This window comes from Colletotrichum tamarilloi, assembly GCF_030869305.1.
Source record: "Colletotrichum tamarilloi strain Tom-12 chromosome Unknown Scaffold_1.1, whole genome shotgun sequence".
Classification (NCBI taxonomy): domain Eukaryota; kingdom Fungi; phylum Ascomycota; class Sordariomycetes; order Glomerellales; family Glomerellaceae; genus Colletotrichum; species Colletotrichum tamarilloi.
The window spans coordinates 88,272-110,527 of NW_026849384.1; the positions used below are offsets into that span (position 1 = coordinate 88,272).

The window sequence follows — 22,256 nt, forward strand, 5'->3', positions numbered from 1 at the left end:
AACAATGGTTTGCTGCGGCTCATGGAAAATGCGACGTGAAGGATAGGTAGGACAATTATAGCACATCTTTGCCACGACCTTTAGCTGTAGAACAAACAAGATCACTTTTGCAAACGGTTTCAATTCATTGCTGTCCATCCGTCTTAAACGGCGTGTGGCTTTGATAATCTTTGCAAGATGAGATAAGAGATATATACCAAAAGAAATAAAAAAAATAGATACCGGGACAATGTTTTTTCTTAGGGGGGGGGGGTGGTGTATCCGATACCGACAAGCAACTCTAAATGGCAAAGAAAGATGCCCTGTAAGGCGACTGGAGAAGCTGGGTTTCAAAATGCCTACAGAAACAGGTTTCTACTGATAGGACAAGTTGACTGCACATTCGTACGGGTGTAGAATGCTGGGTGGAGCAGCACTCCGCGGCGGACAGGATTTGGCCGTGATGGGACTGAGTTTTGTCTGCAGAGAGTAAGTACTTTACTCAAGATATCTCATGCATCGCACCCGGTCTTCCTGGCCCTGGCAGAGGTATATGCCGGGGCCTAGCGAGGAGGGTTTTACATCAGACATTGGATAGCGAGTATCTTCGACTTCCCAAGTTCTCATTCGCCGCCGCCCGCCGCCACGTACATGGCTGCACTCAAGGTGAAGGGAGAAGGGGGGGGGGGGGTGATATCATGTTTCTGTGGCAGTTATCACTATGCGCGCCACAGTGAGTCGTGACCAGACGAGAGAACTTCATGCCGCCAAGGAAGAGAGACTTGCTTTGTGTACTGTGATATGGGGTGCGATTCGGTGGGATGAATCGGCAGCTGTAACCGGGGGCCCATCCTTTCAAAATCATGTGGCTTGGTAACCTTGGCCGGAATGGTGGGAGTTGGCAAGCGAAAAAAAAAAGATGGGACGAGATACGGAGTACGCTGAGACGAGATACGCTGAAGTCTGAACAATGTTGGACGGAATTGCAGTGAAGTTCTAGACCTCCCCTAAGGATTAACGACGTCCATCGCTAGAACTTTAGTTCGCCACTCCAACACCACCCGCCGCATCGCGGCCGTGTTCGATGCGGTACACGAGCCACGCGAGCAGTCAACCCTCGTATTGGAAAAAAAGAGTGTCCAATAAATGTGGTGCTCTGTGGGTGGCCCCATTCGTGCTTCTGAGTCGGGAGCGAAACAAGCCACTTGTCTCACAGAAGCTAGAAGCCCATCGGGAGAGTAACGTCGTTCCTGAATCTTTTGCACTTTGCATGCAGGGGATTGTGGAGGAGGACGGAGAAGAAGGAAAAAAAAAATGGGGGAGGAGGAAGAGGAGGAGTTCTTTTTGTCAGAGAATGTCAATGGGCAGAACATCCGAGTCCGTAGCGAATGCGCCGTAGGAGCTGTGTCTCCCTATGCATTCGTGCCACACTCTTGTGTAGGAAAAGGAGGAGAAAATTGACCTTTCAGAAAAGGAATGATTTTTTTTACTCACATGGCGGAAGCTGCAAGTTGGGGGAGTCTTCACGTTCTATCATTGGTCGCGTCCACATAAACCGTTAAAATGGGTTCATCTGAGGGCACCCCAAGTGCAACGAATGAACGAACGACAGAGGCACCGACAGAAGGGATGATGGCCGCAGGCTGAAACGACCTGACAGGTTGTTATACATACACGGTATAGTACCGTAAGTCTGATGGTTGTTGAAAGTTGTCAGTGACATTGACTTGTGAATGACGAGCATGGATACAGCCGAAACCCCGATTACTCAGGTAGAGACCGCGGCTGGCAATGATGGGACCGCGCATCTGCGTATTCTTCGCATCTTTTGCAGAGGTCGCCGTCAACTGAAGTGTGCTCGGTAATTGGTGCATCGTCACGGCTGCTTTTGGGTGTTTGTTGACGCGGCCTCCAGGATCGACGTGGGAGTGAGCCGCCGTGTAATTTCCCCAGCCGAAAGAAGGTTGAGTTTTGTAAATTTTCCGTCCTTGAATTGGCAGTCCATGTAGGTCATATGTTGGCAGAGAAATTTTCGAGGTGTAATCCTCCGTGACTCCGTACCGTCTTGGGCAGTCTTCCTTCTTGATTCTTGCCGGGGAAACAAAAAAGAAGGGTCCCGGACCATGCCCCATAGACCATAGGAAGGCTATTGGCAATTGCAGCGGCACTGCATGTTGCAACGTCGCACTAATAAGGTTGTATGTATCCATAGGAAGAAGGTCGTAATGAGCGCGGTCCCCAAATGGCACATGTCTTACCTGCTGGGAGGTACTCCGTACGGATAGGTACCAATATCGAGTACCAAAGTAGACGAGAAAGCAATTCAAAAGTTCAAAAGAAGGTTTTCCGACGATGCTTCGTACTCTGTTGGGTCATGGGATGAGCCAATGAAACGCGGGGATGACTTCCCAATCCAGGGGCATCACGCTGCAGAGAGCGGGAAGCGAAATAATTAGAGCCCCCTCGGAGTGGAGGAAAAAGGAGGGCAGGCGGCAGGCGGGACATGTGCCATGTGGGATTCGAGAGAAAATTGGGAGGGAAATAAATGATGCTGACAGGCTTGGAGCGGATATGAGAGGGGATGCTGTCGTCCGTGAGGCCATCGTCGATTCGTCATGTGCGACCTATTGGTTTCTGCTTTGATTGTTTATGTTGTTCTGGACCGTCGCTCCGTGGCATGTGGCTCCGTTTCTTGGGGGGGGGGGGGATTGCCAATTGGTTTATTTTGGCGTCCGTTCCTTTGTTGTTGATGGGGCTGCTTGCTGGGAAGTTGCTGCTCAAGCCCTTCCAGCATCCAGGTCGAACCGTCAAAGACCCAAGGGTGCGTTCCATTGGGGGTTCTCCCGTTGACGAGTGATTCGCGAGTGGACGGGACCGACGATCAAGACGACACATCGCCATGTCTAGTTGATGGAGGATGCTCCGTAGCAGCTCCGTAAATCTAGAGCTGGCGTCCGTTAGTGTAAACGGTTAGGCAGGGTAGGTGGAAAGGTACTGGACGGTGGGCCTTTAGCAGTAAGATAATCTCCATCGTGGACATGGACAGTCGTCGCACAACAACATTTTGCACAGCAACGATGCGGATAGCTGTTTGTGCATAACAGCGCCCGGCCGTCTTGGTAAGGTAGGCCGAGAAACAGCAGGGAAGAGATGTTGGAGAGGAAGAGAAGAACAGAGTTGTGTGGTGTTGCGCCAGGCGTTGATCTCTCGATGAATGGTCCAGATTTCTGGCGCAGCGTGTTCTGGCCTGGGTCTTCGCCCGTGTTAGTGCAGCGACAATGTTACTAAAGTTAGGTCTCCTGGCCATCCGCTAATGAGGAAATGGAATGGAATGACGAGAAACGCACTTCAGTCCGGGGCAGCGTGCGGATACCTCGTATGCACTATTCCCTCCCCTCTAGCTACCTAGCATAGTGCTCAGTGCGTGGGTGCCTTAGTAAAGCCCGGGCATGGGAAGAGCTCCGTCAGGTTCAGGACAGCTCAGAAGAAAGCTGAGTCGAGGATGCCGCTAGAACGGCTCTTGCTTAGATGGGCAGTGATGAGCGACACCTGAAGCCTGGAGCCTGAGGGAAGAGGCTGTTGCGCTTCCTGCGTGCCTATCTGTTAAAGTTCCTCCCATCCCGCCCGGGAATGCCTTAGGTGCTTAAAGTAGGTTGATGGCTGGGCTATTCTGGGCGATTCTTATTGCTGCAGGAACTGTACTCCGTACTCTAAACCGGGAAGAACGAGAAGGAAGCGGCAGTGGAAGCGGGAATGACCGGTGGCAGGGCTGTTACTTCCAGGCTGAAAAGCTGTTGCTTCCCATTCCAACTTCTGGCCAACAGACTCGGGAAGGTACGAACCGAATACCTTACCTGCCAACTCACACCATAGATGATACAAAAAAACCGCGATTCCATGATTATTAGGTAAGGCACCTCAGGTAACCTCTATGTTGAAGAAGGAAAGGCATTCCCTTTGGTCTTTCTTTCTCCGTTCAGTGTGGCAACTGGCGACACGAGATCATCACCTCATACCAAGGTGCGAAAAGGAAGCGCAGCTTCCGTACCGAAGATGGTTGTGTCCTTTGCCGTTATGCATGTCAAAGCAAGCCCACCTGACGTGCTCTACGATCTACACTCACCGCATCTTTCATCATGGCAACGAAGGACGTACATAAACTCATGAATTAAGGTACAGGCAGGTACAGAGACGAGAGGTACGGACAAGGCATACACTCCTGCTATGCACCTAGGCGCGGCTCCCACGTTGACCTGAAGATGACTATGCCCTAGACTCTCACGTATGTTGACGACCAAACCGAGCGCGTACCTGACTGAGCATCGAATATCAGCCATACCTAAGGTAGACTCACGTACAGTATACAGTCCCGGACTGCTGATTGCCACCGAACCTCGGGTCACAATGTCCAAGCCACCTACACAATCGGCGTGAACGTGGTCATCGACGGTCTTGCTACGGACGACGACGCATTGGCATTAATGAACAAGGTGACAGCGACAGAGAAGAACTGGAGACATCCCCGTTTCCAGTTGAAGCGCAGGGTCGCAAGAGGTCGCAGGGCCAGCCGCCACAGGGCTTGAAAGGTTGAAGGAGGGGCGTCACGGGCGGAAGTAGAGACCTTGCACCTTGCAGGGCCAGCAAGCAGGGATTAGACAGAGACGAGCGACAAGACAAGAAAAAAGGGGAAATTTGGGTCTTGCTGTTAGTGCATCGTGTTGCTATGCGATGCCATCCAATGACTGTTGTGTACCTGCACCCCAGACAACGCCATCGGCAGACGGCCAGCCATGATTTACAACTGCAGACACTAAGGGGTTTCAATAAGTGATGCTGCTGCTGCTGTACCTTACATAGGTACGAATACCTACATACCTTGATGTACCTAAGCACTGGGCTGCGTAGAAATGCATATTCTGGCTGCTTATGCGCGTGCAACTTTCACCGGTTGTTCCTGCTGTGTTTCGTGGGCGTCCGCCTGTGATGCCATCCCCTGTTGTTGCCCCTGCTTCCGTGCGGCGTGCCTCGCATGGGGGGGCCTGGCGCCGTCGTGGCTTGCGGATACATGTGGTCGTGCTAACTCATCCCTTGAACGTACCGCGGTACGTATCCCTACCCTCTACCGGTCTCGATGCCCGTGCTCCCAAGTGAGAGGCACCCACCTCAGGATTCCCATTCAGGAGCGTTCCTACCGTCTTGAGTATGGGAACGTGAGGTGTCGAATGGAAGGTGCTTTCCATCTTTACGGTACCTTACGGAGCACTGATGTCCCTGTATTAGCGTCGCGTTAGGTGCTAGACTCAACTCAGTCTGTTCCTTGCGTCCCCACGATTGGCCCAATAACACCCTGTCCCAGTTGACAAGTGGAAAGTCACCTCTGAGTCCTCTCCCCTCCCTAGGGCCCCAAAGTGCCCAAGTGCCCCCCTCTGGGAATTCAATCCAATCCAATTCAATCCAGCTGCACCATTGCACTATTGCACCACAACCAGTTCCAGCCCGGGGCGACTCAAGTGCATTGCTTCTTTCCCTCTTTCGTCTCCTCGTTCATCCTCTTTCGCTTGCCTCCCCCGGCCGTTTTGGCACCTGCTCATCACCTCCCCCTCGTATCCGATTCTGGGGGGAAACAGAGATCGCTTCCATTCTTTCTTTCCCGCTTCTCGTCTCGCTTCCTCTCGGCCTTTTCTCTTTTTCCCCCCCTTCCCTCCTAGGCTTCCCCCTCCCCTCCTCGTGTCCGTGTTCCATCATCTGTTCCTCGCGACAGATCGGGACCAATCCTTAGCACAGGCGTCGAAAGGAACCGTTTCCAGCTGCTCTCGGCCTGAGACCTCTTGCTACTTACCTTACTGAGCACCAAGCATCGGCCGGCCAGTTTGAATAAACCTCAGGTTACCTCAGGTTGTCTCTCGATACCCTCGAATCCTCTTCTTTTTCTTCCAACACTCTTTTCGTCTTTCGACCTTCCCACTTGGCTGCTGCGCCTTCTTTGTTATCCGCCAGACCGCAGTGCCTAAAACGGACGCCCGCCTCCCGCTACCTTAGTGCGTACTGCTTGGATTCTAAGAAAGAATACTCTACCGATCCTCGAACCTGTTTATCCATCTGCAACACCAACTGAAAGGAAAGGCCCCCACGACGACATCCGTTTCCAAAATATTCGACCTCAGATTCCATTTCTGCTTCTTCTTTCGCCCATCTTCGACCCGCATCGAAACTTTGTCCCGTTTTCGAGCGTCTAACCAATCCTGACCTCATTGTTCTCATGCGCGGTTGGTAGCATTCTCGGCAGCCACACCATCAGCCGGCCATCGACCTGTTATTCGACCTCTATGTGGCATCCTCCATTCTAGACTGACGCCATAACCGATCCTTCGGCTAAGACACGACCTGCACCGCCAGGATTCCAACCACCGACCACTTCTTAGGCTCGCCCGACCGTTCATTCTGTCTGTCGTCGATTTCCCCAACGCATACGAGACCTGCAAAACAGCTGCATCGCATTGCATGGGAACTTAAAGTAACACGCGATTCGAAATCGACCGACCATGTCGCCGCAACGCCCAAACTTCATCGACCTTCGGGCGCCCTCGAGCATGTCCAACGTTTCGAGACCTTTGCGATCCCCTAGACTCCACGTCGCAGGCGAGGCACCCCCGGAATTGTCACCTCTCGATGCCTTCGCTCTTCAGAGTCGCCTGTTGGCGAGACAGCTCCAAGCTGCCGCGAGCGGCGAAGGAAGGCGCATGAGCAGACTACCACCTTTGACGACTGAAAGTCCTTTGGTCGTACAGGGCCGATCAGACTACTTTCGCTCTATGTCTAATGATTCAGGATCCGACGAGATGCCACTTCCTGAGCTTCAAAACCCAGGATTGGGACTTAGAACCGAGGTAGAGGACGCCTTCCCGTCTGAGAAAGATCGACCGGTCTCGGTGCACCCTCGAATGAGCCGCATTCCGCCTACTCCCGACGAGAACGAGCCTCTCCCAACGCCCCTGCCCGACATGATGCGTGGACGAGTATTGGATTCGATGGAGGAACACCAGGATGAGACGTACTTTGGCGCAAGAAGAGAGCAGTCCCCTACGCCAATGGAACACCCCACGAACGACTCTCACTTGCAAACCTCGCCTCCACGAAAAGATCATTCACTACCTCTGCTCTCGCCAGCACGGTCACGCGAAAATTCATTAAATGGATCGCCCGGCAAGTCAAAAGGACACTCGTTTGATGGACCTGGCTTGGCTCCTCCGCGACCGAGCTTCACAGCACGATCGGCGACCTCAATGTCTTCTCCCCTCGAAAATACTAGCGACGACATGAGCAACTCTGTTCAATCGTTGCCCCCGCGCAAACTTTCAAGTTGCAGCGCTTATGCGGCGTCAAATGCGTCACCCAACCTGAACCCAGGTCCTTTCCAACGCTCACCTTCCGTGTGCTCCGACGCCTCCATGCCATTACCGCGACCATCCTTCAACTTTTCGAGGCCCATGAGCCGAGCCGGCACACCTGGTTTGGAGACCCCAACGCGTCAGGCCTCATCCGACAGCCAACCGTCATTCATGTTTGCGAATGACGACTCTGCCAATACTCCTGTTAGCATGAACAGCGAGGGCTTCCCCGACCATGTGCATGACGATGGCAAGGCCGCTCCTTCGTACATTTATTCCAAGTACTCACTTCCCCGAGGCAAGATCGTGCAGCGATCTGTTCCTCTCGACCCTCACCCGCAAGCTTCCTTTCAATGGGAGCAGCCCGTGACTGCTCCAAGCAACGTGCAAGCTATCCAACGCGGAGCACCCCCATCTCCGCCAACTCGGCCATCTAGCTCAGCAGAGCCCGATAACCTCAGCTTGGGCAAGCCTTCTTTCGAGCAAGGAAAGCGCAGTCTCGATCGCGGTGGCCCGGCCCCGCAGCCATCCCCTAATCCCAGCCGTCCATCGACCGAGAGCCGGGCTTCAGAGGAGGATTCTCGGGGTCGTGCCCTTGTTTCTCAGGCCCACGATACTGCTGCTCGTGGTCAGACTGCCATGTCAACTACCACCAGTGATTCTAACAGCACTGTCAAGGCGGCTCGCTCATTGGCATCAGGTGCCCCGACAGCTTCAGACATGTCTCCGGAGGATCACCTAGCCAAGGGTATTGAATGCCATGAGAATGGCTCAGTGAAGGAATCCACCTACCATCTTCGCCATGCAGCGAAGGGAGGCAATCCGACAGGTATGCTTCTGTATGCGCTGGCATGCAGACACGGCTGGGGTATGCGGCCCAACCAGCGGGAGGGTGTTGAGTGGCTGCGTAAAGCAGCTGAATGTGCCAGCCTTGAAATTGCTGATGACGAGGACCATGTCAAGGAAGGAAAGTTTGTGGATGCCATGGAGAGAAGAACTCGTAAGGCACAGTTCGCACTCAGCATCTATGAGTTGGGTGTGAGCCATATGAATGGATGGGGCATCGAGCAGGACAAGGCTCTTGCCCTGAGATGCTTTGAGATCGCTGGATGTAAGTTGAGATTGCGTGTTCTTGACGGATTCATGAAGCTAATGGTGTGAACAGCTTGGGGCGATGTAGATGCACTGGCCGAAGCAGGCTTTTGCTACGCTCAAGGAGTTGGCTGCAAGAAGAACCTTAAGAAGGCCGCTGGCTTTTATAGACAAGCTGAGGCCAAAGGGATGAACATGGTCGGCAACAGCTGGTATGTTTTACATATATTCCTCCAAGGGAACGGAATATTGGTATTGACAAGCGCCATCACAGGATTCACAAGTCAAAGTACAATGACGAAGACAAGCCTGCCAAGAATGCCCGCAGCAAGTCGAGGACGCGCACCATGTTCGGCATTAAGACTGGCTAGCGATGAGTCTTTTTGAAGTTCTTTTTGCGCGGAGCGTCTAGCGGCATTTCATGGATCATGACCACTTGCATCAACACATCACCTTCATACCCCGCATCTTCGGAGTTTCGGAAGACTGGCTCTGCGGAGTGCAGCTGTTTTTACTGGGCATTTAAAAACTCAGAGGCTAGGAATTGTGCCATTTTCTGTATTCAACGAGGTCTCAAAAAGTGTGACCTAAGGGAGGGGGGGGGGGAAATAAGGACGCCTCTCCCTACTTTGTTCTAACAATGTGTGCGAGGGATTTGGGTCCTGGAGAGGCTCTGGGTTTGTGACATAGGGACAAAAAAGTGATGGGTCCTTTCTGCGTGTCCAGACCTTGATCGAACATACCCTTGATTCCTATGTATATACCACTTTTGTCTTTTTTATTCTGGGAGGGAAGCAATGGCTCTCTTCATAGGGTACTTCATGGGGATTCCTTTTGTCGTACAAAATGCGTCTGCCTACTCAGTTGCGGTAGTGTAGCCAATGGATCAAATTTTTCGAAATCAAACTGTTGAGCAACCACTTTGAGTTGGCACGAACTGCTAGCAAGGGGTCGATTGGCCGTACTATGTCAAGAGGAATGGATGTTGACCAAAGTCTTGTGGAAGCATCCACAGTCAGCGGCTATCGAAGCCCCTGTTAAGTAAATTATCGATGCTGTTCCATGTCAAAATAGTGATGGGAAGTTGGCACTTTGGGGGGAAACGGTTTGCGTCAGTCTCGTCTATTGCCATCATTGTATTGGTACAGAATCTTCCCGATATGGGAGTACTTCATTTAGCACGTCTTAAGAACCCCTCCACCTCCAGTTGCCTCGTAAACATCATGCATCTAGGTATCAACCTCCATCGCTTCACCGGCCGGCACCTCCGTTACGCTCACGTAGCGGCCAATCTCGTTCTTCTTGATAATCTTCTCGTTGAGCACGGCCGTGGTGCCCTTTTGGAAGGCGTAGCTCTTGAGCTTAGCGCTACGCTCGTTGGGCTTGACGAAGCCGCGCTTAAGGGTGGTCTTGTCCTTTGTAATGATGGCGACGTCGACGTTGCTTCCGGAGCCGAGATCGTTAAAGATACCGGCCTGGATGGCGTCGCTGGCGAGCTTGACGGCCTCGTCCTGGGTCAGGGACGGCTTCCACTGGGTCTCGAAGACGGACATGGCGGCCAGGGAGCCGGAGCCCATGGTGACGTAGGGGAGCTTGTCGGTGGAACCGTGGGCGTGGACGGTGAAGAGGTGGGTTCCCGTGGGGTCGACGCCGGCGACGACGAGGTAGGCACCAATGTGGCCCTGGTACTGGAAGAGGTTCTGCTTGAGCATGGTCATGCAGGTGACGACGCGGGGCTTGCGGCCCGTGGAGAGGGCGTGGAGCTCGAGGTTGGAGGATATGATTGCCGTGGTGAACTCGGTGTCGGCGGCGGTACCGGCTCCTGCACACCAAATCTGGGGAGCGATGTAGTGCAGCTTTTCGCAGTTCTTGTCGGCGACGATGGGACCGGAAGTTGCTCTTGTATCGGCGGCAATCTAGAGTGCACCTCGCTCTGTTAGCTGCTGCGGTTGAAGGCGAGGGATGCTATCGGGGTGGGAGAAGGGGGGGGGGGGGGCAGAACCAGGCGAATCCCAAAGGTTGCCATCGTTGCTCAAAGACGTGAATCGAATGGAGGGTACTGACCACAACACCGCCGTCGAATATGCATCCTACGATGGTGGTACCTGTGCTCGTCGCCTTGGGGAGGGGGACACCTCGGGCGTGGAGGGCCGCATTGCGGTTGTAGTTTGAGAAGTCGAAGCCGGGCATCGTTGCTGCTGCCTTATCTAGAAACCCCGGTCGCTATCCTATGTATGTAAGAAACCGTCGAATTCGTTCAAGTAGTTTGTGGTCGTCAGTCGTGGCAGTCGAAGTTGGGTTCGAGGAGAAGTCGTCGAGAGATGAGGTGGGGATCGAGTGAGGTTGAAGGTGGACGCGGTAAACGGTAAGGTAGAGCTGGATGACGAGGCTAAAAGCTGCCTTCGATGGTCGTTGCCGCTGTTTGGGGGGGCCTGGGAGCTCCTGCACGCCTGCAAGGCACCCTGACATTCGACGGAGCTTGCCAGAGGCAGCAGTGATTGGATAGAGAGAGCCCCAGATCTGAGCTAAACCGAAGCTCACCGCACGTGACTCGAACATTTGGAGGGACTGGCAGGCGACCGGCCGGGGAACGGGGGGATGGGCCAAGCAAAGAACTGGGAATTTTTAGGTAGCCATTCCTCAAAAAAAGTCCCAGGCCAAAAGACGAGCAAAAGGTGCAAGATTCTTTTACGCATCTCGACTGGCGCCTGTCTCTCTGCTTTGCACCCAATTGCATCGCGTTTCCACGTGTGGGACGTCATAATACTTATTTCCTTCCAGATTTGAGGCGATTAGCCAGGCCTCATCCAGCTATTTTCCTTCTCTTTATCCCATAGCTGCCGGTTGCGACAGCAGCAAGATAGCCAAACCTCGTGGCTCAAGCAACAACACCTCCCAAGCTGAGTGCAGCGCGAAGCACCCTAACAACAGCAAGATATAGAAGAGGGGCAACAAGAAGACGAAAAAGAAAAGAAACACAAGTGGAAAACTCTTATCAACAAACGCGACCCCTCCAGCGAATGCGAAGGACCACCCTGACTTACACGTCCTCCCTCCACAAGCCGGTCACGTCGCAACAGTCATGGCTTTCAGCTTCGCGAACCAAGGAAATGCCACGGCCGGAGGAGGAGGAGGACTGACTCAAGGCCCCGAGCTGGAGGTGATCCAGACCGAGGTGAGATCTGGTCACCGACACCGTCGATGCCGCTGTCTTTTGAAAGTTCGAGGCTCACCATGTAAATCTATTCAGGCGCTTGGTTTCAAGTCGATTGCAGGCGACGCGAAGCTCCGACTCACATCCGCCTGGTCCCCGCCACCCGCCGATACCGCCTCGCTCATCAGCATCGCCTCCCGCCGAGGCCTCGTCGCCGCCGCCGGACCCGACGGTATCACCATCACCTCGACCGACTCCGTGCGCAAGGGCTTTGAGGGTGAAAAGGAAGGCGATTCCGATGTCCGCGCGTTCCAGCCGCAGGGCAAGCTGCCCATGCCTATGAGGGTGTCGCAGCTCGCCTTCAGCGCCGACGAGAACTACCTGATCCTCTCCGCCGAGAGCGGAGGCGGTCTCGCGGTATACGAAGTGGAAAGCCTGCTCCAGGGTGCCACGAAAGCTGCGTTCGAGCTTGCGACGAACGGCGAAACTTTGAGGGCGCTCTTCCCGAACCCCACGATCGAGAAGGCGGAACTGTGCGCCATTGTGACGAATAACGGCAACCTGCACATGGCGAACCTGAAGGAGAGGTCAGTCAGCAATGCTCTGAAAGCACAGGTTAGCTGCATAAGCTGGAGCACAAAAGGAAAGCAGCTGGTGGCGGGCTTGGCGGACGGGACCATTTTCCAAATGACCCCTGAGGGTGAGGCCAAGGGCGAGATCCCGCGGCCATCAAACGTGTCGAATGCTCACGGTAGGTTCTCGAGCTGACGGAACGCGCAACCATGCTGAACTAATTGACTACAGTATCGTCTCTGACTTGGCTGGAAAATCATCTTTTCCTCGCCATCCACACATCAACTTCGGAGTCCCCGCCAAATTCAGTATACCATCTCATTACAAGGAAGCTGCCATCAGATTTCACTTTCCAGAAGCTGAACGACCCCGTCGACCCGTTTGGCGCCGAAAAGCCGCCTCATCACTCAATATTGAGGCTCAAGGAATTCCCTCCCAACCTTTCAGATCTCCTCATCGTGGCATCGACCGTCTCCCCAGACATCGGCCTCCTCAGTAGGGCGAAGTCACCCCTGACTTCTGATCATCCAGTCGACACCGCCGGCGTCTTTACCACAACAGAACTGGCCGATGACTCGAAACGTGCCTCTCTGCCCATGAATGACAGCTATGAAAACACCATCCCCATCGGTGTTGCCCTTGATCTCTCAGCCAAGGACAAGGTATACAAGCCCTTGCCCGCCGATGAAGAGATTGAAGATTCTCCCGGCCCAGTGCCGGGTTTGTGGGTGCTGAACAATGAGGGTGTACTGAGTTCATGGTGGATTATCTACGAAGACTCCATCAGGCAGGGCACGACATACCCTGGCATGGCCGCGGTTGATACTTCCGCGCCCCCTGCGGGCGCATCCAGCTCGACACCAGCAGCAGCACCGGTGACGGCCCCAGCTTCGAACACATCAGCATTTGGCGCTCCTTCGAGCACCCCGGCCTTCGGTTCGGCATCCGCCTTGGGCTCAGGCCAAAAGGCCTCACCGTTCGGTTCCAGTGGATCCAAGATCCCTACATTTGGTGGCTCGTCAGCCCTGGGATCTAAGGCTTCACCATGGGGCGCTGCGACGACGTCTTCCGCCGCTCCCGCCGCTCCCGCAGCCTCTGGATCTACGTTTGGCAGCGGTAGCCCCTTTGGGGGCAGCTCAGCTACATCTGGCTCTCCTTTTGCTCAGGCCTCCGCAACAAAATCAGCGTTCGGCACTGGCGGCTCTTTCGGAAGCCCTTCCGCCACAACTCCAGCTGCAAACAAATCAGCGTTTGGCAGTGGTAGTACCTTTGGGGCCCCTTCCGCTGCTTCATCGGATGCACCCAAGTCGACGTTTGGTAGCGGAAGCGCCTTCGGGACCCCCTCTGCTACGCCATCGGCTGCACCCAAGTCAGCGTTCGGCAGTGGCAGCGCCTTTGGGACACCAGCTGCTTCCTCATCAGGTCCGGCGTTTGGCCAGCCTTCATCAGTCGGTTTTGGTCAGTCGTCGTCGCTTGGACAGAAGTCCTCTCCATGGGCGTCAGGCGGAGCATCTGGTGCGAACACGTCTGCGTCACCGGCGTTCGGCCAGCCTAGTAGCTTCGGAACATCCGAGAATAAGAGTGTGTTCGGCGGTGCATCAGCAGCCAAACCTGCACCTGCGTCTGGGGGATTCTCTAGCTTTGCTAGCTCTGGTGGCTTTGGTTCCCTTGCAAATAAGGGCAACGAGGGTGGTAGTGTTTTCTCCAGCAAGACTTCGTCAAGTCCATTCGGCTCTGGGGGTCAACTGGGCACGGCTTCTAAGGATACCGCGTTCCCTCCCCCGAGCTCGACTGGCCCAGCGACTAGCAATCCCTTCAGCCAGCCTTTCAAGTTGGGAACCACCTTCGAGGCAGATCCCTCTGCCAAGGATGATGATGAGAAGCCTTCTACCCCTGGCGGATCCTCTCTGTTTGGCAGCAACTTCGGCTCTGCACTGGGAAGCGCCGTGACGAAGACTCCTCCTAAGGAAACGACCACAGAATCGAACGAAGAAACACCGAAGCCCAAATCGGTCTTCAGCCTTGGCCAATCCACAACGCCGAAAGAGACTCCAGCGCCTTCCAAATTTGGTTTCCCACCGACTTCAACATCAGCCCCCAAAAGCGGCTTGTTTGGATTCCCTTCTCAGCCAGCGACTGGAGGTTTGTTTGGTTCTGCGAAGCCGGCAGAGAAGACACCAGAGGTCAAGACCGAGTCCAGCACTCCTCTTCCCCCTGATACGACTAGCAAAAACTCATATCCTCTTGGTGATTCCTCGTCTTCTTCGGGCACCGGAAATGTTCCTTCAGACAGTGGAAGTAAGGCTTCACCTCAAGTGGACAATGCGCCTCTGCCTCCCGATTTCCTTACTACGCCAAAGGCAACGTCAACGAAGGCAGCCAGCGCTGCTCCGCTACCGCCTGATTTCCTCAAGCCTTCAAAGCCACAGGGAAGCACTACTCCGGCCGACGAAGCTCCTCTCCCACCCGACTTCCTCACGCCCAAGCCTGGCAAGACCGCAGTGTCTGCCACGCCTTCGGCGGCGCTTCATTTGCCAGCAGACGACCAGTCCTCGCCCGAGGAGCTTGAACGGCCGAAATCTACTGCACCTGCTGCGGCTCCGGACTTCCTCAAGATGCCCAAGCAATCTTTGTCGTCGGCAACGTGGTCGTCTACCCCTCAGAACACGACACCTGCAGTAGACGATGCTCCGTTGCCGCCAGACTTCCTCACTAAGCCCAAGGAGCCTGTCTTCCCCTCCATTCCGACTGTGCCTGATAGTGAGCATGACACCGATCTTGAGGATGAGGACGACGATGACGAGTCTGAGGGCAGCGGCGTCATTGTCTCCAAGGATCAAAGCCCATCCATGACGGCGATGACCCCTACGGCGGGCATGACCCCGCAAAGCTCGTTCGGTGGTGTTAGTAGCAGCACCTACTCCGTTCCACGGACGGAGGAAGAGAGACCGCGGGCATCGTTGTTTGGTGACCTGAGCCGCAATGCTCCCATGTTCCCCCGACCGTCCCAAACCAGCCCTCGCTCTCCCAGCCCAGTCCGTGGTGCTGTGCCAGGCCGCATCATGCGCCAGGAGTCTGCTCGTTCGGTTAGTGCCCCGGGCATGGCATCTCAGATTCTTGCAGCCCAGAAAAAGCAGCCTTCGCAGATGGGGTCATCCATTGTCGGGAACAAATCCAACGATGATCACTTCATTGCTCAACAAAGACTTGCGCGCCAAAGGCGGCAGGCCGAAGAGACCAGGGCGCTGGAGGACGAAGAGGATGATGAGATTCAGAAGATTCTTGCTTCCAAGATCGAGCCCACACTAAAGCTTGATGACTTCATCGCCCACTCAAACGTTGTGCCGTCAGCCAAGGAGACCATCCCGGCCCAGGTGGAGGCAGTGTATCGCGACATTAACTCGATGATCGACACCCTTGGTCTGAATGCTCGCTCTCTTGCCAGCTTTCTCATGGGGCACGACATCGGATTCAAGGCCGGGGGTCGACGCAAGCAAGATCTCGAGAACCCAGACAGTTGGGTTCTCTGCGAGATTGATGAGCTCGGAGAAGTCATTGACAGATCTTTGGCTCAGGACCTCGAGGATGGTCGTGTTCACGACGTTGAAGAGAAGCTTGAGGCGTGCAACGAGCTCGCCCGCGAAATGTCTCGCCTCCGATCAAAGCAAGATGATCTTAAGAAGATCATTATGGTGAAGACGGACCCCGACCAAGCCGACATCAGCCGCTCTCTGCCTCTGAGTACCGAGCAGGCAAGTCAGCAGAACGAGCTGCGTCGCGAATACACAAACTTCACCAAGCTCCTCGCCGAAGCCGAGGAGGCCTTGACGATCCTGAAGACCAGAATCGCCGCCGCAAACAGCGCATCTGGAAAGGGCACCTCCAACATGCCTACCGTCGAGGCCGTCATGCGGACCATTGGCAAGATGACCAGCATGGTGGAGAAGCGATCCGGCGATATCGACGTCCTCGAGAACCAGATGCGCAAGCTCCGCTTCTCGTCGGTCAACAGCCGCGAGGGCTCTCCAATGGTCACGCCCCAGAGGAACAGCCGTTCCATCCTCTTCTCGCCCGAGCGATCTGCAATGATGGCGTCGCCCGGAACCCTGCGTAACTCCATGGTGTCCTCCGTGGCCTCGTACGGCGGCCGCGGCGGCACGGGCACGCCTCCGCGCAAGAAGCTGAGCGGGTTCAGCGGGGAGGAGAAGTCGGAGTTGATGGCGAAGCGGGCCAAGCGCCAGGCTGTGCTGAACAAGCTCAAGGCCAATGTCGAGAGGGCGGGCGTGAGCGCGTGGGCGATGGAGGATATTGAATGATGGATTCTGTGGTAAAGGGTGCTGAGGCTGGTGAGTCTTTGTTGGCCCCCATTCCACGGGGTTTAGGAGTTTCGGAATGCAACACGGGGCATATGGAATAGTGAAGCGGAGATAGTGTATGGCATAATGTACAAAAATCAAACATTCATACTAGAGCTGTGTTGAAGATTGTGACTTGCATGAGTTGGTTTTTGGGCTGGAAGGCATCACCTTTATATGACGTGACCCGTCGGTTCATGCCCACTGTCACCTTGGGCCAGTTTCTTAAACGAACCTTCTTTTCTCTCTCGTCTTTCTAAGGTCGATGTCGAGTTCTTTTTGGAAAGTCCCATCGTTATGATGTCGTGTCGTACCTAAGGTAGACATGAATGGTGGATAAGCCGCTTGCGCATGCGTGTCGACTTGTCTCATGATGTTCAGCTTCCACGTTCTCGTGTATCCACCTAGGTCTTTTCCGTTTTACGTTTCTCCCCTGCAATCCAATGTCAATCTAAATATGTGCAACGCACGGGCGAGTCTCCGTTGCGTTGAATCGGAGTGAGTTTGAACCAATCTGGCGACAAAGTGCAAGCCAGGCGGAGATCTTCGGAAGATCACCTCCCCTCGGTCGGAGGCCCCCGGTTCGTGGTACCGAAGCGGTAAATCTGCCGAAGATGGACGGAAGATATCCCGGCTGCGGGATATCGGGACGGGGTGGGAGCGGCCCCCATGGATCCGCTTCGTGTCAGTGAAATGCCCTTGACGTCACTTCTTAAAAGTGTCCTTTGAGAACTTTGGGACCATAGGGTTGCTGGCGCAAGTGGAAACCTCCTTGACACTTTGCGATATTGTCCTCATAAAGTGAAAGGTTCCTGGGATGCTCGATGGAAACCTGAGATGCTTTGAATACCTAACCTGGATGATGGACGGGATATCAAAGTCAGGGAACATGGCAGTAGATTAGGGCAGCCTTTCTTTCCCCGGATTTCCACGAATCGCACAGTCCACATGAATAGATTGAGCAGGGTAGATTGGGCGTATTAGCATCGTTCCAAATATGTATTGTGAGTATGTCACTGATTCTCATTGAGGTACATCACCCAAGGACACATTGGCAAAGTTTGGACATGGAGGCTTTGGGACTGCTTTCGCAGCAAGACATTTGGACTAGGACTGGGGACAAGCCGCGGGCAGCTTATGAAGAGGGAGTCGAATGGAAGTTGTGCAAAAACCATTGAATACCGTCGCTGAGCCATGTCTTTTGAAAACACCTGACATTAATGCCGCCCGATCTACCGTTCGTCGTTATCGCGTTTGTGTAGCCGGCCAGCAACATCAAGTTGTTGATTTTTTTTTCATTTCCCCGTCCTCGAGCCCCCGACAATAATGGCTACTCTTCGCGACCCGTACACAAACGTCTCTTCCATTCTTTTGTCGAATCACGCAGAATCATATTCCCATGTCTCGATGAAAAAAATAGGGTGGGGGAGGGTTCTCGGCGGGTTGTGCGTTTCGCCCTTCATGCGTGGTTGTTTGACGAGTTTGATTTGATGCCTTTTTTTAGCAAGCAAGGCACTATGCTCTTGCCCTTGCCTGGACCGATGCAACCAATTCAGAATCCATCCTCAAATACCAACTCCGTCCGATGATGAGTCCGTTTTTTAAATCGACGAGGGGTAGAGCATCACGCGAACGGATGCGCCGAAAGAGCGGGTGGGGAGGGGGTTGGAGAACTTGGCGCGGACGACGCCAGAGTTGCCTGTTTCCTAGTATTAGCTGAGGGCTCGGTTTCGCGGGGGAAGTGTTCGATCGGAGGAGGCTGTATTTACCGTGAGGGCGGGTGACCTTGCCCCAGATGACGCGGATCTTGGAACCGCGGATCTCCTTCTGGGCCTTGTAGACGTAGGCGATCTTCTTGCCGAGGTAGAAGCTGCTCTCATATTAGCCACCGCTCGTGTCGGGCGTTGTGAGGGGGGAAGGCGTGGATTGGGTGACATACTTGGCGGCGTTGGTGTCGTCAACTCCCTCGATCTTGATCAGACTCGTCTTGGAGTGGGTGACGTGACGGCTACGCTGGTAGCTGAGGTGACGTCCCCTGAAACGCATGTTAGTTTCGATTCTTTCGGTTTGAAGTACATTTCGTCGCGCAAAGTTTCGGGTCGCTGAGGCATCGTTTGTCCAGGTGATGGGCGCAGTCGTATAGATCCACGAGTTGCGTCGTCGGTTCCGATGGGTAGAAAATCGATTGGGTGCAACTTACTTGACGTATACTGCAGAGAATCATGTCAGTTGAAGTTCCATAATATGTAAACACCATAATGTGATATCTTCAGAGTGCTCGATGATTGACCATATTCACAGGGTTCAAGGCAATGCGCGGCTCTGTTCGACATTGCAAACTTTTGCAGCAGGGGGATTGGACATCGAATTACTCACATCTGTGACCGGCTTCCGAAGGCATTTTGGCGGTGGTTAGTATGTCGACGCTCCAACCAAAGGGACTCGAGAAAGGAAGGCAGAGGATTGTCGATGGACTAATACTCCGGGCGCTCGTCGTGGGTTGGCGATTTCGGTATGTTCGCTACGGGGGCCGATAGCCAATTTCGAATTTCGTCGGCGCACAATTAGGGCTGCGGAGGCACGTGAGATGACTAAGGTGAGGTGCAGACTCCACCCCACCTCAATTCAATCCATGATTCGAGATAAGATAAGGTAAGCCATTTATTGTGGCTGGGATCAACAGGTGAGGCGCAGTCAGCCTTCCATCCTTCCACGTTCCGTCCGGGCGTTTCCAAATTTACCATTTCATGGATTTGTGTTTCTCGGCCAACTCGGTGTCAATCCCGCCCAGCTGCCGACCCGGGACCAAGTCTGGCCTGGACGCGTCTTTGCCGCTATTCAGCCCACACCGACTTGCCTCGCACCTTCATTCGCCCGAAGCCTTGCAGCCGCGGCGGATAAGATTTTGTCGTTGCGGGAGAAAATCCGTCAATGACAAATGCAATGATGCACCGCAACGTCCATTTATGTGTGAGCCTCACCGGAGCTCCTCAGCCCAGCACTGGTTACATACAGCAGGCAGTTGCCGGGGGTGGGGGTTGCCGAAGTGAAGGTCGGCCGTAATTGGTGACCTATACCAACTTTCAACTTTCGATAGAGAATGGCAAACTCGGAAACAGATGTGCGGCTCGACCGGAGTTCCAGAATACTTCAGGCCATCCGTTGGAGCTTGGACGGCCGAAACCGCGGAGTTGTGAGACAGTTGCAGGGCGGCCTTTCCTAGCAGTCCGACGTCCCAAGTATAAACCACACCCAGGTCCCAAAATCTCGCGGGATTCCCTGAACTGGATCGGCGTCTCTTTGGTATACACAAGAAGAAGAGGAAGGGGGGGGAAAGGGGAGAGACAAAGTCTGATGGTCATGCAGGAAATGTCTCAAACATCTTCCACTATTGAGGTGTCAACCGAACCACGGATAATCCCACGCAACCTACCAGGAATTTCGGACCTTTGGAGTTAGAACCGACGAAGACCGAATCGTGGGGGCCCAACCCAAGAGCGACTCCGGAGATGCTTCCAAATGCCCTGGCGGCGGCCGTGGTAATAAATGTCCGGCACAGGTTGAGCCGCCAGCTTCAACGATTGGAACGCCTCAAAGGGTGGGCTTGCGGCAATTTCTGGCCGCCAAACTCTGCCGATTGCCCAGCAGGTCTGCAGTAGAGCTTCATGCCACAGTTGCATTGGCCGGACCGGCAGCGGAATGGAGTTGTGGCAGCTGGCATGGAGACTTCTTGGAAGACCCCGCGGTGACAACATCGGAGCGATGAGAAGGGAAGGGAAGAGAAGGAAACGCACCATAGGCATATCCGCCTGCCCTGCAGCAGCGACAGATATGACTCTCCAATGCAACTGGGCCCGACACGGCGACGATACAGGCCAGAGTGTGACAGGTCTGTCGTTACCTGACGGAGCACCGTTTCACACAGGCTGGCGGCCCACGCTTTCCACAGCTTTCCTGAATTCCGCCCTCGCTTCTCAGCTACCCAGACCGACCTCATAAGCAGCAAAGTCCGATCGGGAGCCTCGGCGGTGTCCGGCGTTTGGAAGAGAGGGACTGGGAGTACCGCCGCATCAGCTGGGGCCGGAGATGGAGCCCAAGCCAAAATCCAAATGTTCAGCCATCAATGCTGGGCAGTCTTGCTGATGTTGGACCCTTTTTTGGGGGCCCTAGTTATCTGAGGTCATACCTATGTGTGGATGCTATGTTGACATGGTGACTGAGTTGGGGTGGTTTATTGTACGTATACCAGGTACCCGAGCAAGTGGGTGACAAAATCGATTTCCTGCTATTCATCTTGATGAATACCCCTTTCACTACTCATATCATTACTACTATCCTTTTGTATTAAAGTTCTTCTTATATACGTAGAGGAATATACTTTGTTCTAAAGATATTGATCTCAGTGATAATAGCGGTGGAACTGCTTGTCGTATGTGTCGAGCGGAAATCGATATTGTCACCTACTTGCCAAGGGCCGCGAATCCTGCACGTCTGCGCGGTGCATTGAAGCAAAGTGTGCGCTGGTGGGCTGAAGTTGCAGCGGCAGGGCTCTGAATCTTTTTTTAATGTTTTCCCATTTTCCTCTGATGTTTTATGTTTCTGGAGCTCCGGTGCGCTCTGACAGGCGTTGGTCCAGCATTTCTGCTGCAGCTTGCATACGGAGGCACCTTAGCTCCTCTTCAGTCGAGGTACCCGATCTGCTCGAGAATCTTTTCATTTCTTTTCTTCGGGCAGGGGTCTGGCATGTACAGTACCTGCTGTTCTCACTCGCCCCTGGGTCTTTAGGATTCAAAGAATGGTGTCCCGAACCGGCGGAATAGAATAGCGACGCTTGCATGGATGTTGCACGATGATTGCTCTACAGAACCTATGTAACCAAGACAGGGCAGTCGCTTACTCTGAAATCAGATGCGGCAGAGAGAAAGACACTCGCCAGTCCACTTCCAAGTTAGTGGGAGGGATTGGCTTTGTGCTGGGAACCCAATTGCCCACCGTCTAGTCTTTGATGCCGTCAGCGCGCCGGACCAAACCAAGGTGGTATGGGCGTGAATGACTCTGTGCACACTGGAGCTATGCCAGGAAGCTATGACTAGGTATTCGTACATACCGCAAGGTTGAGCCGAGTCGAGTCGAGGGATCTACGGATGCTTGGGATGGTCGCTGCTCAGTCACCACTCATCAGTGATCAGTGATCAGTGCTGATGGGCCGGGGAGCTTAAGACCGATAAATACGTATGAATCTCCGGGAGCGCTCAACATTTTGTCGACAAGACCGAGGAGGTGCCCCTCCTTTCTTCCCCTCCATTGACATCAACCCTGTTCAAGTCCCGCGCCCAAAGTCGACGAGGAGCAGACAGAATAACCCGGTGACATTGAACGAGGGGGGCCGGAGGAGCCCTTGCCTCTCGCAAAAAAGCACCGAAAACCTGTAGAATAATCCACGAGAGCCCGCTCGCTCACTAATCCTCGCTCTCCGTCTCCGTGCGTTCTCAGCTCCTTGCCGTGTCTCTGTCTCTCTCTCTCCACACAGCTTGTTCCTCCGTCCAAGTTCAACTCCACGTCCTTGACGGTCCGGCGAGAGCGGGCGGGCGCTTTTCAGGCTTGGGCTGTCTAAAATCACAAAGACAACCTGTGCCAACCTCTGTCTCACCAGTGTGCTTCCATTGTATAGGTATCCATATGCCTACCTTACCGGGTAGGTACCGCTCAGTAATG

At 54.1% G+C, this 22,256-nt stretch overlaps 6 protein-coding genes across 6 annotated transcripts; 4 read left to right on the plus strand and 2 right to left on the minus strand.

Annotated features, from left to right (window-relative positions):
• Positions 1-284: 284 nt before the first annotated feature.
• Positions 285-716, plus strand: CTAM01_00030 (uncharacterized protein; the record flags this gene model as incomplete). The annotated part of the gene is made up of 3 exons (XM_060516084.1): positions 285-304; positions 397-468; positions 578-716. 3 exons carry the CDS (start codon positions 285-287, stop codon positions 714-716), a joined length of 231 nt encoding a protein of 76 aa, XP_060388710.1.
• Positions 717-4,962: 4,246 nt separating this feature from the next.
• CTAM01_00031 (uncharacterized protein) lies at positions 4,963-5,130 on the plus strand (the record flags this gene model as incomplete). The annotated part of the gene is made up of 1 exon (XM_060516085.1): positions 4,963-5,130. The coding sequence occupies one exon, from the start codon at positions 4,963-4,965 to the stop codon at positions 5,128-5,130; it is 168 nt and encodes a 55-aa protein (XP_060388711.1).
• Positions 5,131-6,521: 1,391 nt separating this feature from the next.
• On the plus strand, positions 6,522-8,830 carry CTAM01_00032 (uncharacterized protein; the record flags this gene model as incomplete). Its single annotated transcript, XM_060516086.1, has 3 exons — positions 6,522-8,478; positions 8,533-8,671; positions 8,734-8,830. 3 exons carry the CDS (start codon positions 6,522-6,524, stop codon positions 8,828-8,830), a joined length of 2,193 nt encoding a protein of 730 aa, XP_060388712.1.
• An 858-nt stretch (positions 8,831-9,688) lies between these two features.
• On the minus strand, positions 9,689-10,649 carry CTAM01_00033 (proteasome subunit beta type-7; the record flags this gene model as incomplete). The annotated part of the gene is made up of 2 exons (XM_060516087.1): positions 9,689-10,375; positions 10,524-10,649. 2 exons carry the CDS (start codon positions 10,647-10,649, stop codon positions 9,689-9,691), a joined length of 813 nt encoding a protein of 270 aa, XP_060388713.1.
• Positions 10,650-11,541: 892 nt separating this feature from the next.
• Positions 11,542-16,502, plus strand: CTAM01_00034 (uncharacterized protein; the record flags this gene model as incomplete). Its single annotated transcript, XM_060516088.1, has 3 exons — positions 11,542-11,634; positions 11,710-12,364; positions 12,418-16,502. The coding sequence occupies 3 exons, from the start codon at positions 11,542-11,544 to the stop codon at positions 16,500-16,502; spliced, it is 4,833 nt and encodes a 1,610-aa protein (XP_060388714.1).
• Positions 16,503-18,142: 1,640 nt separating this feature from the next.
• On the minus strand, positions 18,143-18,942 carry CTAM01_00035 (60S ribosomal protein L33-A; the record flags this gene model as incomplete). The annotated part of the gene is made up of 5 exons (XM_060516089.1): positions 18,143-18,240; positions 18,311-18,411; positions 18,481-18,576; positions 18,742-18,751; positions 18,918-18,942. 5 exons carry the CDS (start codon positions 18,940-18,942, stop codon positions 18,143-18,145), a joined length of 330 nt encoding a protein of 109 aa, XP_060388715.1.
• Between the last annotated feature and the right edge of the window lie 3,314 nt (positions 18,943-22,256).